The 17,727-nt window shown below is 42.0% G+C and overlaps 1 protein-coding gene across 1 annotated transcript; it reads left to right on the forward strand.

Moving 5' to 3' along the window:
• Positions 1 to 192: 192 nt before the first annotated feature.
• LOC139163155 (zinc finger protein 665-like) lies at positions 193 to 15,466 on the forward strand. The gene is made up of 6 exons (XM_070744127.1): positions 193 to 708; positions 1,441 to 1,557; positions 2,471 to 2,588; positions 2,967 to 4,289; positions 12,826 to 12,847; positions 14,860 to 15,466. The coding sequence occupies exons 1-6, from the start codon at positions 391 to 393 to the stop codon at positions 15,416 to 15,418; spliced, it is 2,457 nt and encodes an 818-aa protein (XP_070600228.1). The 5' UTR covers positions 193 to 390; the 3' UTR covers positions 15,419 to 15,466.
• The last annotated feature ends 2,261 nt before the right edge of the window (positions 15,467 to 17,727 follow it).

The raw sequence follows: 17,727 nt of genomic DNA on the forward strand, positions 1-17,727 counted from the left end.
CTTTCTCCCCCCCCCCTCTCCCGTCTTTAAAAGGCTGGCCCGGCTCAGGGGTCTGAGAAGCGTTATTCGGCAGAGAAGGAGCATGCGCATAAGACGTCGGTTCTCGCGAGGCTGAGCGAGGTGAGGTTTCCATGGAAAAATCTGGCCATTGGGATAAAAGGGGAGGCGCTTGTCGCGTTTTGCCCGTCTAGGAAAGAGCACTCGTTGGTATTGGTATTGTTATTGGTTGGAAATTGTGGCGGAGCGATTTGAAGCTGCGCAGAATCTGAAGCAGCCGCGGAGCCGCGTTTCTTGGTTCCTGGACTGGCTGTGTGGGTCAACTCGGACCCCTTGGCCTTGTTTCTGCCGCCTTCGAGCAAGAAAGCCGTCCAGGCCCCGGGGTCTCCAGAGATGGAGGACGCTTCCTTCAGCCCAGAGATCCACCGGCGGCGCTTCCGCGGTCTCGATGGCTGCCGCCAGGAGGCCGAGGGGCCCCGGGAGGTTTGCAGCCGCCTGCACCGGCTGTGCCGTCAGTGGCTGCGGCCGGAGAGGAGCAGCAAAGGGGAGATGCTGGACCGGGTGGTGCTGGAGCAGCTGCTGGCCCTGCTGCCCCCGGAGATGGCGGGCTGGGTGAGGGAGTGCGGAGCCGAGAGCTGTTCCCAGGCGGTGGCCCTGGCCGAAGGCTTCCTGCTCAACCGAGCCCAGAGGGAAGAGCCGCAGGAGGGGCAGGTGAGCTCGGGGTGGGAAGGGGAGAACCGGGGATCGCTCGGGGTCTGCAGTGAACTGCTAAAGCAAGAACAGATTGAAGGCTGTCAATCTTGAGCCGGTCAGAATGAAACTGCAGAACTGCTTGCACTCGGCAATCAACAAATTAGCCTCCTGACTGCCACTATTTAGAGAACTAATTTCTTTTTTTGAATCTTTTTGTGTCTTGAAATGGTTCTTTCCTCCTGGTGATAGTTGTAAGATAATTCAACCCTATTTCCACTACCCTCAGTTTTGAGGGATAGAAGAAGTTCTTGAATTTGACTAATAAGTCACAGTTTCGTCTCCAACATCTCTTTTTCTTTTCTCAGGTGCAGAAATTAATTGGGTCCCTTTTTCCAATTCAGCTGATCTTATCCAAATTACTCATTCTCAATCTCTTTATTACCTAAAATGTTACATTGCAACTGTAGCTGTTTTTCAATCATTTCACAGAATATTATTTTCCAAAGTTAATGAAACAGTAGTATATCTCTGTACAGGCAGAATACTTGTAGTTTTCAGAGCAGTTCCATTAGCAGTTCTGCAACAGTGCTCTTTAAGTACAACATCTATCTAGAATTTCCAGCATTTACCCAGGAATAGCAGCCACATGGAGAGCAAAGTCTCTTACTTTGAGTCAGGTCGGGAAAATACTGGTACATGGGGAAAAAGTAAGGCAAGCAAACTAATCTGGTTCTGGTTCTCTGAAAGCAGATCATAAACCAGATGTTCATGGGGGAGATCTCCACAGAACTCCAGGAAAGAGGAGATCCATCCAGCCCTTCTCAGGAAATGCTTTTTAGGAGGATCCAACTGGGGCCTCCTTGCCAGGTAAGTACAGGTTTCTTCTGAGAGCATTGGAGTAGAAACTCCATCTGACCATGAGCTCTTTTTCCCATCAAATGCTGAATCTGTGACCATTTATCCCCACCCCCACCCCAAATGCACTATTGGATTACACCATGCATTCAAAATTGTATTTGAGTTGCAAGCAAGAAAATATTTGTAGGCTTCATTGTATTAGACAATTTGAAAATTAGAAATTATTATAACATTTGTTTGGTGGAATGAGTTTAAACAGCTGCAACAGTAAGACTTCTAGCTAAATGACTTGGGATTTCTAGGCTCATTGCCAACATTTTGAAGCTGGCTAGGAAAAAAATTATTGTGGATATGTCATGTTTAATTAGGAGTTTGCTAAGTTATTCTGACCCAATGAGAAGCCCGGCAATGGTGGTTGTGTTGCCAATCTACAGCCCCTATGCACCTCAGTCATGATTTGTGGCGCTACGGCTTCCCAGCCTCAAAGGTGACATGGAGATGCAGACATAAATCTGTTTCCAACGAGAAAATATCTGTTTAGTTCCTTGTGAACATCTTTTCAGACTATTTATTTATTCCAGACTATTTATGGGATCTCCTCCTACGACATACCTCCCAGAGACCAATAGGAGCACACAGAGTTGGCCTGCTCCAGGTCCATTGACTAACCAATGTAGGTTGGCAGGACTGTGGGGGGAGGGCCTTCTCTGTAGCTCTGCCCCAGCTCTATGGAACCAACTACCCCCCCGATGTCCGTACTGCTCCCACCCTACGGGCCTTACACAAGACCAGAAAGACCTGGCTTTGTCGGCAGGCCTGGGAGCCATGAATGGTCCATCTTTCATGGCCAAATTTTATTTTATGAATGGTGTGCATGTATAAAAATAAATAAATGCCTACCAAGGTACATTTTCTTTATCAGGGATCTGGTCCATTTGAGGAGGTGACTGTGGACTTCACGCTGGAGGAGTGGGAGCTGCTAGATTCTGATCAAAAGACCTTGTGCAGTGATGTCACATGGGAAGTTTTGAAGGATATGGGTAAGTCCAGGTTTTCCCCTGCCTCCATTCATTGGAGGAGTCCTTTTTCAGTGGAGGATGGCTAGCTATTTATCCTCAGATGCTTAAGGTGATCATCCCTCCTTAAGGCCTTGTGAGAAATACTCACTGTAGACTCTAAAAATGTCTTAGATATTTATGGCAGGGGCTTAACAGATTGACCAATCAGCACCAAAGCCTTAATATATTTCTTGGCCAAAAATCCTTTGTGTATCATCAGAATGTCCTAGATTATGATTTATAGCCTTCATATCCTAGCTAGACACATAGGTGGTACCAAACCTAGTACACGTGACTTTGAGTGGGGGAGGATCGTCACCATTCTAATTGTAACAGAAATATTTCTTTTCCTTTTCCAAGGAGATGATGGGCTGGAAAATGAGAATAGCAAGCAAGCAAGATTAAAGACAGAGGGGTGTGAATTTGAACAAGTGATATTTGGTCATGAAGAGGACACAAGGAGACGAGAGAGGAACCACTCAGAGAATGGAAGCAAGAAGTCATCTACTTCTGTTGTTGTTGGAATCCCTATCGTCCTGTCCCAGCAAGATATGGAAGGAAAGAAAAAGGAAAAATATGGTTGGAAAGAGAAAAATCCATTTGATTTACAAGAATGTGGCATAAACCAGACTGAAGGGGAAATGTATGACAAATATATCCGTCATTCTTCCTCTCTTTCTTTACTAAAGGAACTATACAGCAAAAGGGATTCCAGGCGGAGTAGAGAGATGAAACACTGCATGAAGTGGGGAAAGAGATTCATTAATAAGAGTAAACTTGTTCTCCACCAAAAGAGTCACAATGTGGAGAAATCACATAAATGTCTCATGTGTGGAAAGGCCTTTACCAAGAAAGGACATCTTAATGATCACCAAAGGATCCACACTGGGCAGAGACCACATAAATGCATGGAATGTGGAAAAAGCTTTACACAGAAGGTGCATCTTAAATCTCATAACAAGGTCCACACGGGGGAGAAGCCATATAAATGCATGAAGTGTGGAAAGAGCTATACACGAAAAGTACAGCTTAATATTCATGAAAGGATACACACTGGGGAGAGGCCATATCAATGCAATAAATGTGGAAAGACCTTTGCAGGTAAAGGACAATTTAATCGTCATGAAAGAACCCACACAGGGGAGCGACCATATAAATGCATGGAATGTGGAAAGAGCTATACACGAAAATTACAGCTTAATATTCATGAAGGGATACACACAGGGGAGCAACCATATCAATGCATGAAATGTGGAAAGACCTTTGCAAGTAAAGGACAACTTAATTGTCATGAAGGAGCCCACACAGGGGAGCGACCATATAAATGCATGGAATGTAGACAGAGTTTCATTAGCAATACTCATCTTATTTGCCATCAAATGATCCATACTGGGGAGAGACCACATAAATGCATGGAATGTGGAAAAAGCTTTATAAGGAAAGGAGATCTTAATCAACATGAAAGGATACACACAGGGGATCGACCACATAAATGCATGGAATGTGGAAAAAGCTTTATAAAGAAAGGAGATCTTTATCAACATGAAAGGATACACACAGGGGAGCGACCATATAAATGCATGGAATGTGGAAAGACCTTTGCAAATAAAGGACATCTTAATCAACATGAAAGGATACACACAGGGGAGCGACCATATAAATGCATGGATTGTGGAAAGACCTATACGCAAAAAGCAAGTCTTAATCGTCATGAAAGGATACACATTGGAGAGAAACCATGTAAATGAATGGAACGCGGAAAGACCTGTAGATGAAAAGGACATCTTAATCTTCATGGAAGGATACATACTGGAGAGAAACTATTTCAATGCAAGCAGTGTGGAAAGCCCTTTACTCAGAAAGAAAACCTTAATTATCATGAAAGGCATACTGTCACTGCCCCAAATAGCATCTGGGAAAGAAATCAGATGTCAATCTAATTCTCTCACCTGAGTTTTGATTTAAAAACATTAACATATTGGACACAGTGTGACCTTCCTGGCTTTGTTATTTTGATACACGTTGTAATATAGCAACAAATACAATTCCTACAATTCGTACATTACTACTTTGATATTATAAGCATATCATTTGTCCACATTTGTATGCTTGTCTAAGTATTATCCAGTTTCAGTTCTACAAATACTCAATATTTCTTTTCCCTCATTTTCAACCATTGGTACATTTTATTCCAGATTTCATGGTGTTCTATCTCACCTTTATTTTTAAGTTCTTGTGTCAGTCTGTCCATTTCCACGCAAACCAATATTTTCTTTATTATCTCTTTTTCAGAAGGGATATCTCTATTTTTCCAATATTCTGAATAATCGAATCTTGCTGCTGTTATAACCAATGTTCCCTCTAATTGTTTTTTGGTGTGGGCAGAAAAGTATATTGTCTGAGTGATACATTTTCTTGCCTGAGTACTTGATTTTTTTTCACAAATGTCACCCAAGAAAATTTGTTGCGTAATTATTTACAGCTCGGTGCTGGGGCAGAATAAGGTCCCTTCCCACTATGTCATTCTGTTATTCTGGTTGCCTAATTATTGACATCACTAGCATACAAAGATTCCAACTATAATTAGCATGATCAATAATTTAAAGAACAGAAGTCTACAAATAGGCAAACTTATATCAGCCAATGTGCAAGGGAAGAAGGTTAAGCTTGTTACGTCTAAATATCTTGCTAAGTATTTGTCTAGTCACTAAAGTATCATATATTTGCTGATTCCTCCAGTTCAAAGTTTGGAAATATAATTTCTATACATTCATACTTACACAAATTGAAAAATTGACAAGTTGGTTTTAATTGTTACTTGAATCTGATTCAGCACAAAATTATCTCAGTATTTCTGTATAAAATTATATATAGACAGAAATATACCTTTTTGACTATTCTCGTACATTAAGAGTCACGCAAGAGAAAATGTCATTCCACTTTGAGGTATCTACTTTAAACCAAATGAATAGCAAATCTTAATCATATGGCTTAAGTGTGCTTAGACATATCCATCAGATGTGAAAAGAATTAAAAGGTAAAAAAGTAAAATTGCCTTCAATTTGAACTTCATGCCTGGCAATCATGAATGGATGCATTTTTCTAACACTTGTTGACTACTATTAGAGAGAAAATGAAAGAAATGCTTTGGCCATGGGTGCTTGAGAGCAGATTTAATACAGTGGTATCTCTACCTAAGAATGCCTTTACTTAAGAATCTTTCTAGATAAGAACCGAGTGTTCAAGATTTTGTGTCTTCTCACAAACCATTTTCTACTTAAGAACCCAAGCCCAGAAAAAATTTCCCAGGGAATTTGAGAGCGGCACAAAGGCCCAGCCGGTTTCCTGCCATTCCCCCTTTAATCCCGGCCATCTCGGGGCTTTTCTGAGTTGCCAGAGGAGCCTTTCGGTGGGACTTAAGGAGGTTTGGTAGCAGTGTTCCCTCTAATTTTTTTGGGGGGTGGGCGGAAAAGTATAGTGTCTGAGTGGCAGTCCCTTCGGGACTGGGCGGCACAGAAATAATAAATAAACAAACAAATAAATAAAAAACCCACCCTGTTTTGCCTCAGAGAATTTCAAAATAAAATACTGTACTGTGTGCCTATAACAGTGAGCTCATAATAGGGCAACTCTATCAATATCAAAATGCCACTTAAATAGTTGAGCTAGTTTCAAACTAGATTTTGATTTTCTTTCTCTCTTCCTTACTCCCATTCTTTTTCTTTCTCTTTTCCTTCCTCTCTTTTTTCTATCTGTTTCTCTCTCTTCCTCTCTCTCTCTTTCCCTCTCGGCTTCTGGGCAGGTTTGGAAAACTCTGAGTTGATGATGATTTTTAAGTGAGTGATTGCTCACTGCTCAGCTTAGAGGGAACTATGGCAGTCCAGAGCGAACAAAGCATTTTCCTTTCTCTGGGCGCTTGGAGAGGGAATAATCCTCTGCCAACACTCACAGAAAAGAAACGCTCCCTTTGCTCTGGGCAGCCCAGAGTGAACAGAGCGTTTTCCTTTCTCTAGGCGCTTGGAGAGGGAATAAACCACTTCACTGTGGTGACTCCCTCGCGCTGCCTCCCATACACCCAGTGCGAGGTTGCCTCCCAGAACGTCTGGACGCGGAAATGTAAAAGCCGGATCAACTTGGCTTCAGCCAAACTGGGGAGTCACTACAGTGAAGGAAAGGCGCCAGCTGCAAGGTGAGTGAGCTGCCCTTCAGCAGGGGAAGGAATAGGAAGCAGGTAGCATCAGCAGCAGCTGCCTTTCGGTCAAAGGAGCAAGAGGTTCCCCCCTCTCACTCGCCTGGGTTTCTCTCTGGCGCAGTGTATGGGAGGCAGCTTCGCGCCAGGTGTATAGGAGGTGTATGCTCCTCGACGCCTCAGAGTCCGTCTTTTTTTTTTCAGCCTTAAAGTTTTGGATGTTTTTTATTCCCCTCCCCTTCTTCCTTCAGCAGTGACTCTCCTCCCCTTCTTCCTCTTCTTCCCACCCAAATTCCGAGCTTTTATTTCTTCCCTAATGGATTTTCACACATTATTTGCTTTTACATTGATTCTTATGGGAAAAATTGTTTCTACTTACAAACTTTTGTTCTTAGGAACCTGCTTACGGAACGAATTAAGTTCTTAAGTAGAGGTACCACTGTATTATATATTTAATAGTAACTAGAAGCTGGCTGGGGAATTCTGGGAGTTGAAGTCCAGATATCTTCAAGTTGCCAAGGTTGGGAAACACTGGCTTATTCTATATGCTTTATTTATTTATTTTATTTATTTATTTTATTGATTTTGTCCATTACACAATGAGAGTTATATTGGGTATACATATATAATGAATATATAATGAATGTTATAGAGGATATACTCATAGTAAAATATATCTAAGAAAGAATAGAAGAAATAGGAATAAAATATATCAGTTAAAAAATAGAATAAGTATAGGAAAGAAGAATGGTATAGGAGATATAGGAGAGCAATAGGACAGGGGTCGGAAGGCACTCTAGTGCACTTGTACTCGCCCCTTACTGACCTCTTAGGAATCTGGAGAGGTCAACTGTGGATAGTCCAAGGGTAAAGTGTTGGGGGTTTGGGGATGACATTACAGAGTCCGGCAATGAGTCCCTCGCTTCGACAACTCAGTTACTGAAGTTGTATTTTTTACAGTCATGTTTGGAGCGGTTAATATTAAGTTTAAATCTGTTGTGAGCTCTTGTGTTGTGGTTGAAGTTCAAGTAGTCGCGGACAGGCAGGACGTTGCAGCATATAATTTTGTGGGCAATACTTAGATCATGTTTAAGGCGTCTTAGTTCTAAGCTTACTAGACCCAGGGTTGAAAGTCTTTGTGTGAATGACTGCATTCCAAATCACACTAGTAATACTATTAGTAATTTTTCAGGTGATACAAGAATGGTGGGACTCATGGGGGGTGGGAATGAGTCTGCCTATGGAGATGAGCTGCACAGGCTCTTTTCCTGGTGTGGAGACAGTAACTTGGTCCTTAACACCAATAAGACCAAGGAGCTTATCATTTCTCGCACCCTCCACCAAGTGTCTCCCCTCCGCTTCCCCCCAACTTCCTCCATCTGTTCTTCCATGCGCTTTCATAAGAAGATTCGGGTACAGGGCAAGAGAAATCTCAGGTGCGCAGAAGCAACCACACACCCTCGCTAACCATCACACCTGGGGTCTGAGCAGCATTCCCCCGTCATTGGGCAAGGAAGGAGCATGCGCATAAGACCATCGTCGGTAGTCGTCGAGCGGAGAAAAATGAAGGGGGGGGGTTTCTCAGGGAAAAGCTCTCTGGAAGCGGGAGGAAAAGAGGGGCGCCTTTTGCATTCTGCCCCTCTAGGAAGGAGCACTCTTTGGTCAAGACTCCAGGTGTTGGAGTGGAATTGTGGCGGAGCGATTTGCACCTGCTCTTTTCAGGCGCACAAGGTCTGAAGGAGACGAGGAGCCCCGTTTCTCCCCACCTGGAAACCGGGCAGTCGGGGCGGGGTGGTTGTCTCGGCCACCTCGGACTCTCTTAGGCCTGTTTCGCCCCCCCCCCCCCAGCAGGGAAGCCGTCCAGGCACCGGGGTCTCCAGGGATGGAGGGCGCTTCGTTCAGCCCAGAGATCCACCGGCGGCGCTTCCGCGGTCTCGATGGCTGCCGCCAGGAGTCCGAGGGGCCCCGGGAGCTTTGCAGCCGCCTGCACCGGCTGTGCTGTCAGTGGCTGCGGCCAGAGAGGAGCAGCAAAGGGGAGATGCTGGACCGGGTGGTGCTGGAGCAGCTGCTGGCCCTGCTGCCTCCGGAGATGGCGGGCTGGGTGAGGGAGTGCGGAGCCGAGAGCTGTTCCCAGGCGGTGGCCCTGGCCGAAGGCTTCCTGCTCAGCCGAGCCCAGAGGGAAGAGCCGCAGGAGGGGCAGGTGAGCTCGGGGTGGGGAGGGGAGTGAACTGTGAAGGTGTCTGCAGTGAACTGCTAATAATAATGACAGTTTGAAGGCTGTCAATCTTGAGCCAGTCAGGATCAAACTTCAGAACTTCTTTCAGTCGCCTGTCAAGAGAATTAGCCTCCAGACTGCCAGTATTTGGAGAAATAATTTCTTCTTTGAATCTTTTTTATTTCAAGAAATGCTTGTTTCCTCTTGGATGTAATTTTGAGAGGAAAGATAATTCAACCCTATTTCCACCACCCAAACTCCTGAGGGATATAAGAGGGTCTTGAATTTGAGGAAGGGGTCACAATTTCTTCTGCAACATCTCTTTTTCTTTCCTCTTGTGCAGGAATTAATTGGGTCCCTTTTTCCAATTCAGCTGATGATATTGGAATTATTAATTCTCAAACACCATTATTTCTCACTTTATCACCTAAAATTTTACATTGTAAACTGTAGGTGTTTTTCAATCATTCTTTCCGTCTAGAGATAATTCTGAGAGAAAAGAGAATTCAACCCTGTTTCCACCACCCAAACTCCTGAGGGATATAAGAGGGTCTTGAATTTGAGGAAGTGGTCACAATTTATTCTCCAACATCTTTTTTCTTCCCACAGGTGCAGGAATTAATTGGGGCACTATTTCCAGTTCAGCTGATGATATTCAAATTATTAATTCTCAATCACTCCTATATTTCTCGCTTTATTACTTAAAATGTTACATTGCAACCTGCAGGAGTTTTTCAATCATTTGACAGAAAATTGTTTTCTAAAGTTAATGAAACAGTAGTGTCTCTCTGAACAAGTTATTCCTTACGGGAATACTTGTGATTTTCATAGCAGCTCCCTTAGTTATTGCAACAGGGTTCTTTAAGTCCAATATCAATCTAAAATGACCAGCATTTACTCAGAAATAGCAGCCACATGGAGAGCAGAATCCCAGATTCTCTTAGTTTGACTTGGGTTGGGGAAATACAGGTACAGAGGCAAAAAATAAGGCAAGCAAACTAATCTGGTTCTGGTTCTCTGAAAGTGGATCATAAACCAGACTCTTCTGTCAACTGCAGGAGCCATTCATGGGGGAGATCTCAGCAGAGCTCCAGGAAAGAGGAGATCCATCCAGCCCTTCTCAGGAATTGCTTTTCAGGAGAATCCAACTGGGGCCTCTTTGCCAGGTAAGAGCAGGTTTCTTCTAAGAGCAGTGAAGTACAAACTCCCATCTGACCATGAGCTGTTATTTATTTATTTATTTATTCATTCATTCATTCATTCATTCATTCATTCATTTATTGGATTTATATGTTTTCCCCATCAAATGCTGAATCTCTGACCATTTGAATTCAGTGCCGTCGTCCCACCTTTCGAATGTGCTCTTGGACTATACTCAGCGTTCAAAATTGTTCTTGAGTTGCAAACAAGAAAATATCCATTGTATTAATTTAAATATTAGAAATTATTAGAAAAATTTGTTTGGTGGAAAGAGTTTAAACAGCTGCAACTGTAAGACTGCTAGCTAAGTGATTTGGGATTTCTAGGTTCATTGCCAACATTTTGAAACTGGCTGGGAAAAATTTGTAGTGGATGTGTCACGTTTACATAGAAGTTTGCTAACCTAGGGCAGTGATTCCCAACCTTGGCAACTTGAAGATATTTGGACTTCAACTCCCAGAATTCCCCAGCCAGCGAATGCACAGAAAGTCAAATCTTGCGCGACGATGCTCGCACCTGCAAGATTTCACAGAAATAGTTAAAGGACCCATGATACGTTGTTTTTATGATTGTTGTTAGCCGCCCCGAGTCTTCGGAGAGGGGCGGCATATAAATCCAATAAATAAAATAAATAAATAATAAAATAAATAACATGGTCACAAAATTTTGGATATTCTGTACAATTAACTTAAATGAATGGGAAAAAATTTGGACGGTCAACTACAAACTAACGATGGCAACTTCATATAAGGAAAATCATTACAAAATGTTTTACAGATGGCACCTGCCACCGGCTAGACTTGCTAAAATGTACCTCTATATTGGAAGTGCAGGGAAAAGCCAGGCACATATTACCACATTTGATGGACATGTGAAATCACCCAAAAATATTGGCATAAAATTAAAACTATACTAGATCAAGACACTTCCCAGACCATCCAAGTAAAACCCGAGCTATTTTTATTAGGAATAATAAGACAAAATATTAAAGAAAAAAGATATATTATACTCCACATTATCTCAGTTGCGAGGATTCTGTATACGCAATACTGGAAACAAGAAAAAAACCCAACCACTTACCTCTTTTGATTAAAATAATGGAATGTGCGGAAATGTCCAAGTTAACAATGGAATTGCAATATAGGGATGAGACAGATTTCTACAAAGCCTGGGAGAAATGGTATCCTTGGTTAAAACAAAGAAATTACAGTACTTAAAAATTACTCATCAAGAAGAATATCCAACAAAAACATCTTGTAAAGTTAATAACCCACGACATGAATCATGATACCTAATTGATATGACAAACTGATACTTATTGGCACTAACAACTGTGTCAACATGTATGGAGAAAATCTTAGGGAAATCTACACCACCCACATGTTTGAATTATAGGCCGTAAAGCATTGAAGCATTGAAAGCTCTAACGCTGGCTCTCTACTGTCCTCTTCTTACTACTCCCTTTCTTTCTAATTTTCTATTTCCTCTCCTCTCCTCATATCTCCTTCCCTTCTTCCCCATCCCTCCCTCTCCTTTTCCTTCCCTCTTTCCCCTCCTATGCTCTTCAAATAAGTTAATTATGATTGTTAGAATGTACATTATATCCCTTTTGTTTTTCTGTACCCTGTTTTTAATGTATATACTCAATAACATTTTTTTAAAAAAAAGATTTCACTGATATTCTGCGGGTTTTTGAGCATATACAGAAGCAAAGAAATCGGCAAACATTGGCAAAAATCTCACTGTGCACGAGCGTCCTCACACCAGATTTGGGTTTCTGTGTATGCGCGGAAGCCAAATCTGACACGGGCGCATGCTCCCACCCATCGTTTACCCAGAGCTGCATGTGCAACTTCACCGGTAGTGGCGGCAATGAGGAACCCTCACCTACGGGATATAACTATGGCATGGTTTGTGCAGCTATGGCTTCCCAGCCCCAAAGCTATTTGGAAATTCAGGCATAAATCTGTTTCTGGCAAGAAAATGTCTGTTTAATTCCTTGTTTTGTCCCATTTTGGGTGGTTGGAGATAAAATGTCCAAGTCTTTCCTGGTAATTGCAAGGAACATTTTCTTTCTCTGTCAGGAATCTGGTCCAATTGAGGAGTTGATTGTGGACTTCACGCTGGAGGAATGGGAGCTGCTAGATTCTGGTCAGAAGGCTTTGTGCAGAGAAGTCGTGTGGGAAATTTTGAGGAATATGACTGTTCTGGGTAAGGATAGGCTTTCTTATTTTATTTTTTATTTTTTAATTTATTAGATTTGTATGCCGCCCGACTTGGGGCGGCTAACAACAATAAAAAGACAACGTAAACAAATCTAATATTAAAAAATCTAAAAACCCCAATTTAAGAGATCAGTCATACATACAGTCATACCATACATAAATTTTATAAGCCTAGGGGAAGGGAATATTTCAATTCCCCCATGCTTGACAACAAGAGGTGGGTTTTTAAGAGCTTACGAAAAGCAAGGAGGGTGGAGGCAACTCTGATATCTGGGGGAGTTGGTTCCATAGGGTCGGGGCTGCCACAGAGAAGGCTCTTCTCCTGGGTCCCGCCAAATGACATTGTTTAGTCGACGGGACCCGGAGAAGGCCAACTCTGTGGGACCTAACTTTCCTTTGGTTTCTATTCAGTGTGGGACTTTTTTTTCAGTGGAGAATGATTAGCTATTTATACTCAGATTCTTAAGGTGATCATCCCTCCTTTAGGCCTTTTCATAAAAAGTCACATTGACTCTGAAAATATTCTAGATGTTCCGTAGCCATGGTAGAACAAATTGACCAGTCAGCACTAAAGTCTTAATATATTTCTTGGCTGGAAAATTCTTTGTGTACCATCAGGATGTCCTAGATAACGGTTTGCAGCCTTCACACCATAGCTAAACACATACCAAACCTAAAACACATGTTTTTGAGAGGGGGAGACTAACCCCCTTTTACGATTCAGCGGACGTGGTTGGTAAATCCATAGTAACTGAATTTAAACATGCCTGGGATAAACATTTATTTATTTTATTTATTTATATTATTTATATTATTTATTTTATTTATTTTATTTATTTTATTTATTTTATTTATTTTATTTATTTTATTTATTTTATTTATTTTATTTATTTTATTTATTTTATTTATTTTATTTATTTTATTTATTTTATTTATTTGTTTGTGTGTATGTGTGTATGTATGCTGCCCCTCTCCGTAGATTCGGGGCGTCTAACAACAATAATAAAACAACATAAAACAAATCTAATATTTAAAATGACTAAAAACCCTTATTAAAAGCCAAGCATACACACAAGCATACCATGCATAAATTGTATAGGCCTGGGGGGGGGGGGGGAAGGAACATCTCAATCCCTCCATGCCTGATGACAAAGGTGGGTTTTAAGGAGTTTACGAAAGGCAAGGAGGGTGGGGGCAATTCTGATCTCTGGGGGGAGCTGATTCCAGAGGGTCGGGGCCACTACAGCATAGTTCCCTCTAAGCTGAGCAGTGAGCAATCGCTCACTTAAAAATCATCATCAACTCAGAGTTTTCCAAACCTGCCCAGAAGCCGAGAGGGAAAGAGTGAGAGGGAAGGAGAGAGAGAGGAAGAGAGGAAGAGAGAGAAACAGATAGAAAAAAGAGAGGAAGGAAAAGAGAAAGAGAAAGAATGGGAGTAAAGAAGAGAGAAAGAAAATCAAAATCTAGTTTGAAACTAGCTCAACTATTTAAGTGGCATTTTGATATTGATAGAGTTGCCCTATTATGAGCTCACTGTTATAGACACACAGTACAGTATTTTATTTTGAAATTCTCTGAGGCAAAACAGGGTGGGTTTTTTAATTGTTTGTTTGTTTGTTTGTTTATTATTTCTGTGCCGCCCAGTCCCAAAGGGACTGCCGCTCAGACACTATACTTTTCCGCCCACCTCCCCAAAAAATTAGAGGGAACACTGCGCCACAGAGAAGGCTCTTCCCCTGGGTCCCACCAACTGACATTGTTTGGTCGACGGGACCCGGAGAAGGCCGACTCTGTGGGACCTAACCGGTCGCTGGGATTCGTGTGGCAGAAGGTGGTCCCGGAGATATCCATCCTAAGATAAAACACAGAAAATAGTATAAGGGCAGAATAAATGGATCATGAGGTCTTTTTCTGCCGTCAGTCTTCTATGTTTCTATTCTAATTGTAACAGAAATATTTATTTTCTTTTTTTTTTTGCAAAGGAGATGATGGGCTGGAAAATGAGAATAGCAAGCAAGCAAGATTAAAGACTGAGAAGCATGAACTTGAGGAAGAGACATTTGGCCATGAAGAGGACACAAGAAGAGAAGTGAGAAACAACTCAGAGAATGGAGGGAAAATGCCATCCACCTCGGTTCCTGTTGGAATTTCTAGCTTCCTGTCCCAGCAAGACCTGGAAAAATGGAAAACGGAAAAATATGGGGAAAAAGAGAAAAATCAATTTGGCTTACAAGAATGTAGCATAAACCACACCAAAGGAGAAATGTATGACAAAATTGTCACTCATCCTTTTTCTCTTACTTTACTAAAGGACCTAGATAGCAAAAGCAAGCCACGCACCTTTCTAAAATCTGGGAGGAATTCCAGTGGGAGCAGAGAGATGAAACTATGCATGGAGTGTGGAAAAAGATTCATTAGCAGGAGTAAACTTATTCTCCACCAAAGGATCCACACTGGGGAGAGACCACATAAATGCATGGAGTGTGGGAAAAGCTTTATCCAGAAAGGGCATCTTAATTCTCATAACAAGATACACACAGGGGAGAGGCCGTATAAATGCACAGAGTGCGGAAAGAGCTTTTCCGAGAAGAAAGAAGTCACTCGCCACCAAAGGGTCCACACAGGGGAGAGACCCTATAAATGCCTGGAATGTGGAAAGGGCTTTGCTCAGAAAGCACCACTTAATTCTCATGAAAGGATCCACACAGGAGAGAGACCGTATCAATGCCTGGAGTGTGGAAAGAACTTTATCCAGAAAGGACAACTCAATTGTCATGAAAGAATCCACCGAGGGGAGAGGCCATACAAATGCATGGAATGTGGAAAGGGCTTTACGCGCAAAGGATATCTGATTTCTCACGAAAGGATCCACACGGGGGAAAGACCTTATCAATGCATGGATTGTGGGAAGAGCTTTTACGACAAGACAAGCGCTACTCGTCACCAAAAGATCCATGCAGGAGGGAACATAGAGAGGCCTTGAGTGTTAAGAAATCTTAATGACTACAGCACCTCTAGTGGTCAGATTGGATGCAGACAGGAAAATTAGAAATGTATGGAAAGTGGATCAAGGTTGACTGACTATAGTGTGCAAATGAGCACACTATACTCTGTCAACTTTGGTCCACTTTCCATACTTTTCTCATAAAATGATGCACACAGGAAAAACTGTACAAATCTATAGACTGAGCCATAGTTCCCTCTAAGCTGAGCAGTGAGCAATCGCTCACTTAAAAATCATCATCAACTCAGAGTTTTCCAAACCTGCCCAGAAGCCGAGAGGGAAAGAGTGAGAGAGGAAGAGAGGAAGAGAGAGAAACAGATAGAAAAAAGAGAGGAAGGAAAAGAGAAAGAAAAAGAATGGAAGTAAGGAAGAGAGAAAGAAAATCAAAATCTAGTTTGAAACTAGCTCAACTATTTAAGTGGCATTTTGATATTGATAGAGTTGCCCTATTATGAGCTCACTGTTATAGACATACAGTACAGTATTTTATTTTGAAATTCTCTGATGCAAAACAGGGTGGGTTTTTTATTTGTTTGTTTGTTTGTTTGTTTATTTATTTATTATTTCTGTGCCGCCCAGTCCCAAAGGGACTGCCACTCAGACACTATACTTTTCTGCCCACCCCCCCAAAAATTAGAGGGAACACTGGACTGAGCTATATTTGTAACAGCCAAAGTATGGATCATCCAAGGAGCCAGATATGGCAGGCAGCTTATTAATGCACAGAATATGCAAGCATGGTTTTCTTGAGCCTGAATCTTATTTTCCATCCAAGCAGCCACACACAAGAAAAGACATAAGCCACTCAAATGTGGAAAGAACTGAAAATGGAGCAATGGGCTAATTTTTCATAGAATAATCCATTGAGGAGAGTTACCATAGACACCTAAAGGAAAATGCGCTAGTTAGTGAAAATGCACAATTGTCTCACTCACCCTGCACTTTCTGCACATATCCTCAGATATGGGGGACATAATCTCTTTGAAAGTTGATTGTCTTGGTATTGTGTTAGTGCTGGGCATGTGATCACTCAGTGGTAGTCGTAATGCAATGTACGTGGGGAGCCCTCGAAGAGCATTTGGTGGTTATAATTGGTGCATTGGTAATCATCTTTAAAGCCCTTGATAGCATGGGTTCCAAGTTACCTTGCTTTACCATCTCACCCCACTGGGATTGACCTGTCCCACTCAGGCCAGCAGGGGAAGCATGCTGAGAGTCCCATCGACCTGATTATTCTGACTGGTAGGGTCCAGGAGGAGGGCCTTCTCTGCTGTGGCTCCTACTGTCTCCATCCTCTTGCCCAATGTGAGGTTAGCCCCAATGCCCCTTTCGTAAGAGCCTAAGGAGCTGGTTCTGCCATTTTACCTGGGGCCCTAACATGGGAAAAGCTGATCATCTTGAGGTTCGATTACTGCAATGCGCTCTACTTGGGGCTACCCTTGAAGAACATTCGGAGATTTCAATTAGTCCAGCATGCAGCCATGTGAGCCCTGCTGGGCTTATCTAGGTACACCCATATCAATCCAGTACTCTGCAAGCTGGTTCTGACATTTTACCTGGGGCTCTAACGTGGGAAAAACGCAGTGGAGAAGATTGATCAAGTAACAACGAACCCCATTTTTCACTCCAGAAAAAAATGTCCTTGACTTTTATCTTCTTCTTCTTTTCTTCTTCCTCTTCCTCCTCTTCTTCTCCTTTTTTTCTTCTTCTTATTTTTTTTATTATTATTATTATTATTATTATTATTATTATTATTATTATTATTATTTATTAGACTTGTGTGCCGCCCATCTCTGAGGACCCGGAGCGGCTAATCTTTGGTTTTAACTTATTCAGGATTTAATGTAGATGTATTTTTATGACTGTAAGCCACCCAGAGTTACTTTGTGGTAAGATGGGTGGTGAGGGGAGGGAGGGAGAGAGAGAGAAAGAGAAAAAGAAAGAGAAAAGAAAAAAAAAAGGGCTGGATGTGATGTGGCAGCCATGAGAGGTGGAAGAATAAGCAAAGTCACACTGCATAGCTAAAGAGAGGTAGTGAATGGAAGGGGATATTTCTAATTTTTAATTTTTGTTTTACATCTTCAGAGAATGGAGCCCCTGCAAGTCTTTAGGAATTTTTTCAGAGAGGATCTTCCTGGGGCTGCTGTATTAGGCATATGTAAAGGCCTACGTAACTCCAAACTGCATGTTTTTTGTAAACCTAACGTACATTGCCCAAACCCTCACATTCCCACTGATTTTACAAATTTCCAATTGTATAAATGTATTTATTCCATGATTTCATAAAT

Source organism: Erythrolamprus reginae, chromosome 2 (genome assembly GCF_031021105.1).
Source record: "Erythrolamprus reginae isolate rEryReg1 chromosome 2, rEryReg1.hap1, whole genome shotgun sequence".
Taxonomy (NCBI): Eukaryota; Metazoa; Chordata; class Lepidosauria; order Squamata; family Dipsadidae; genus Erythrolamprus; species Erythrolamprus reginae.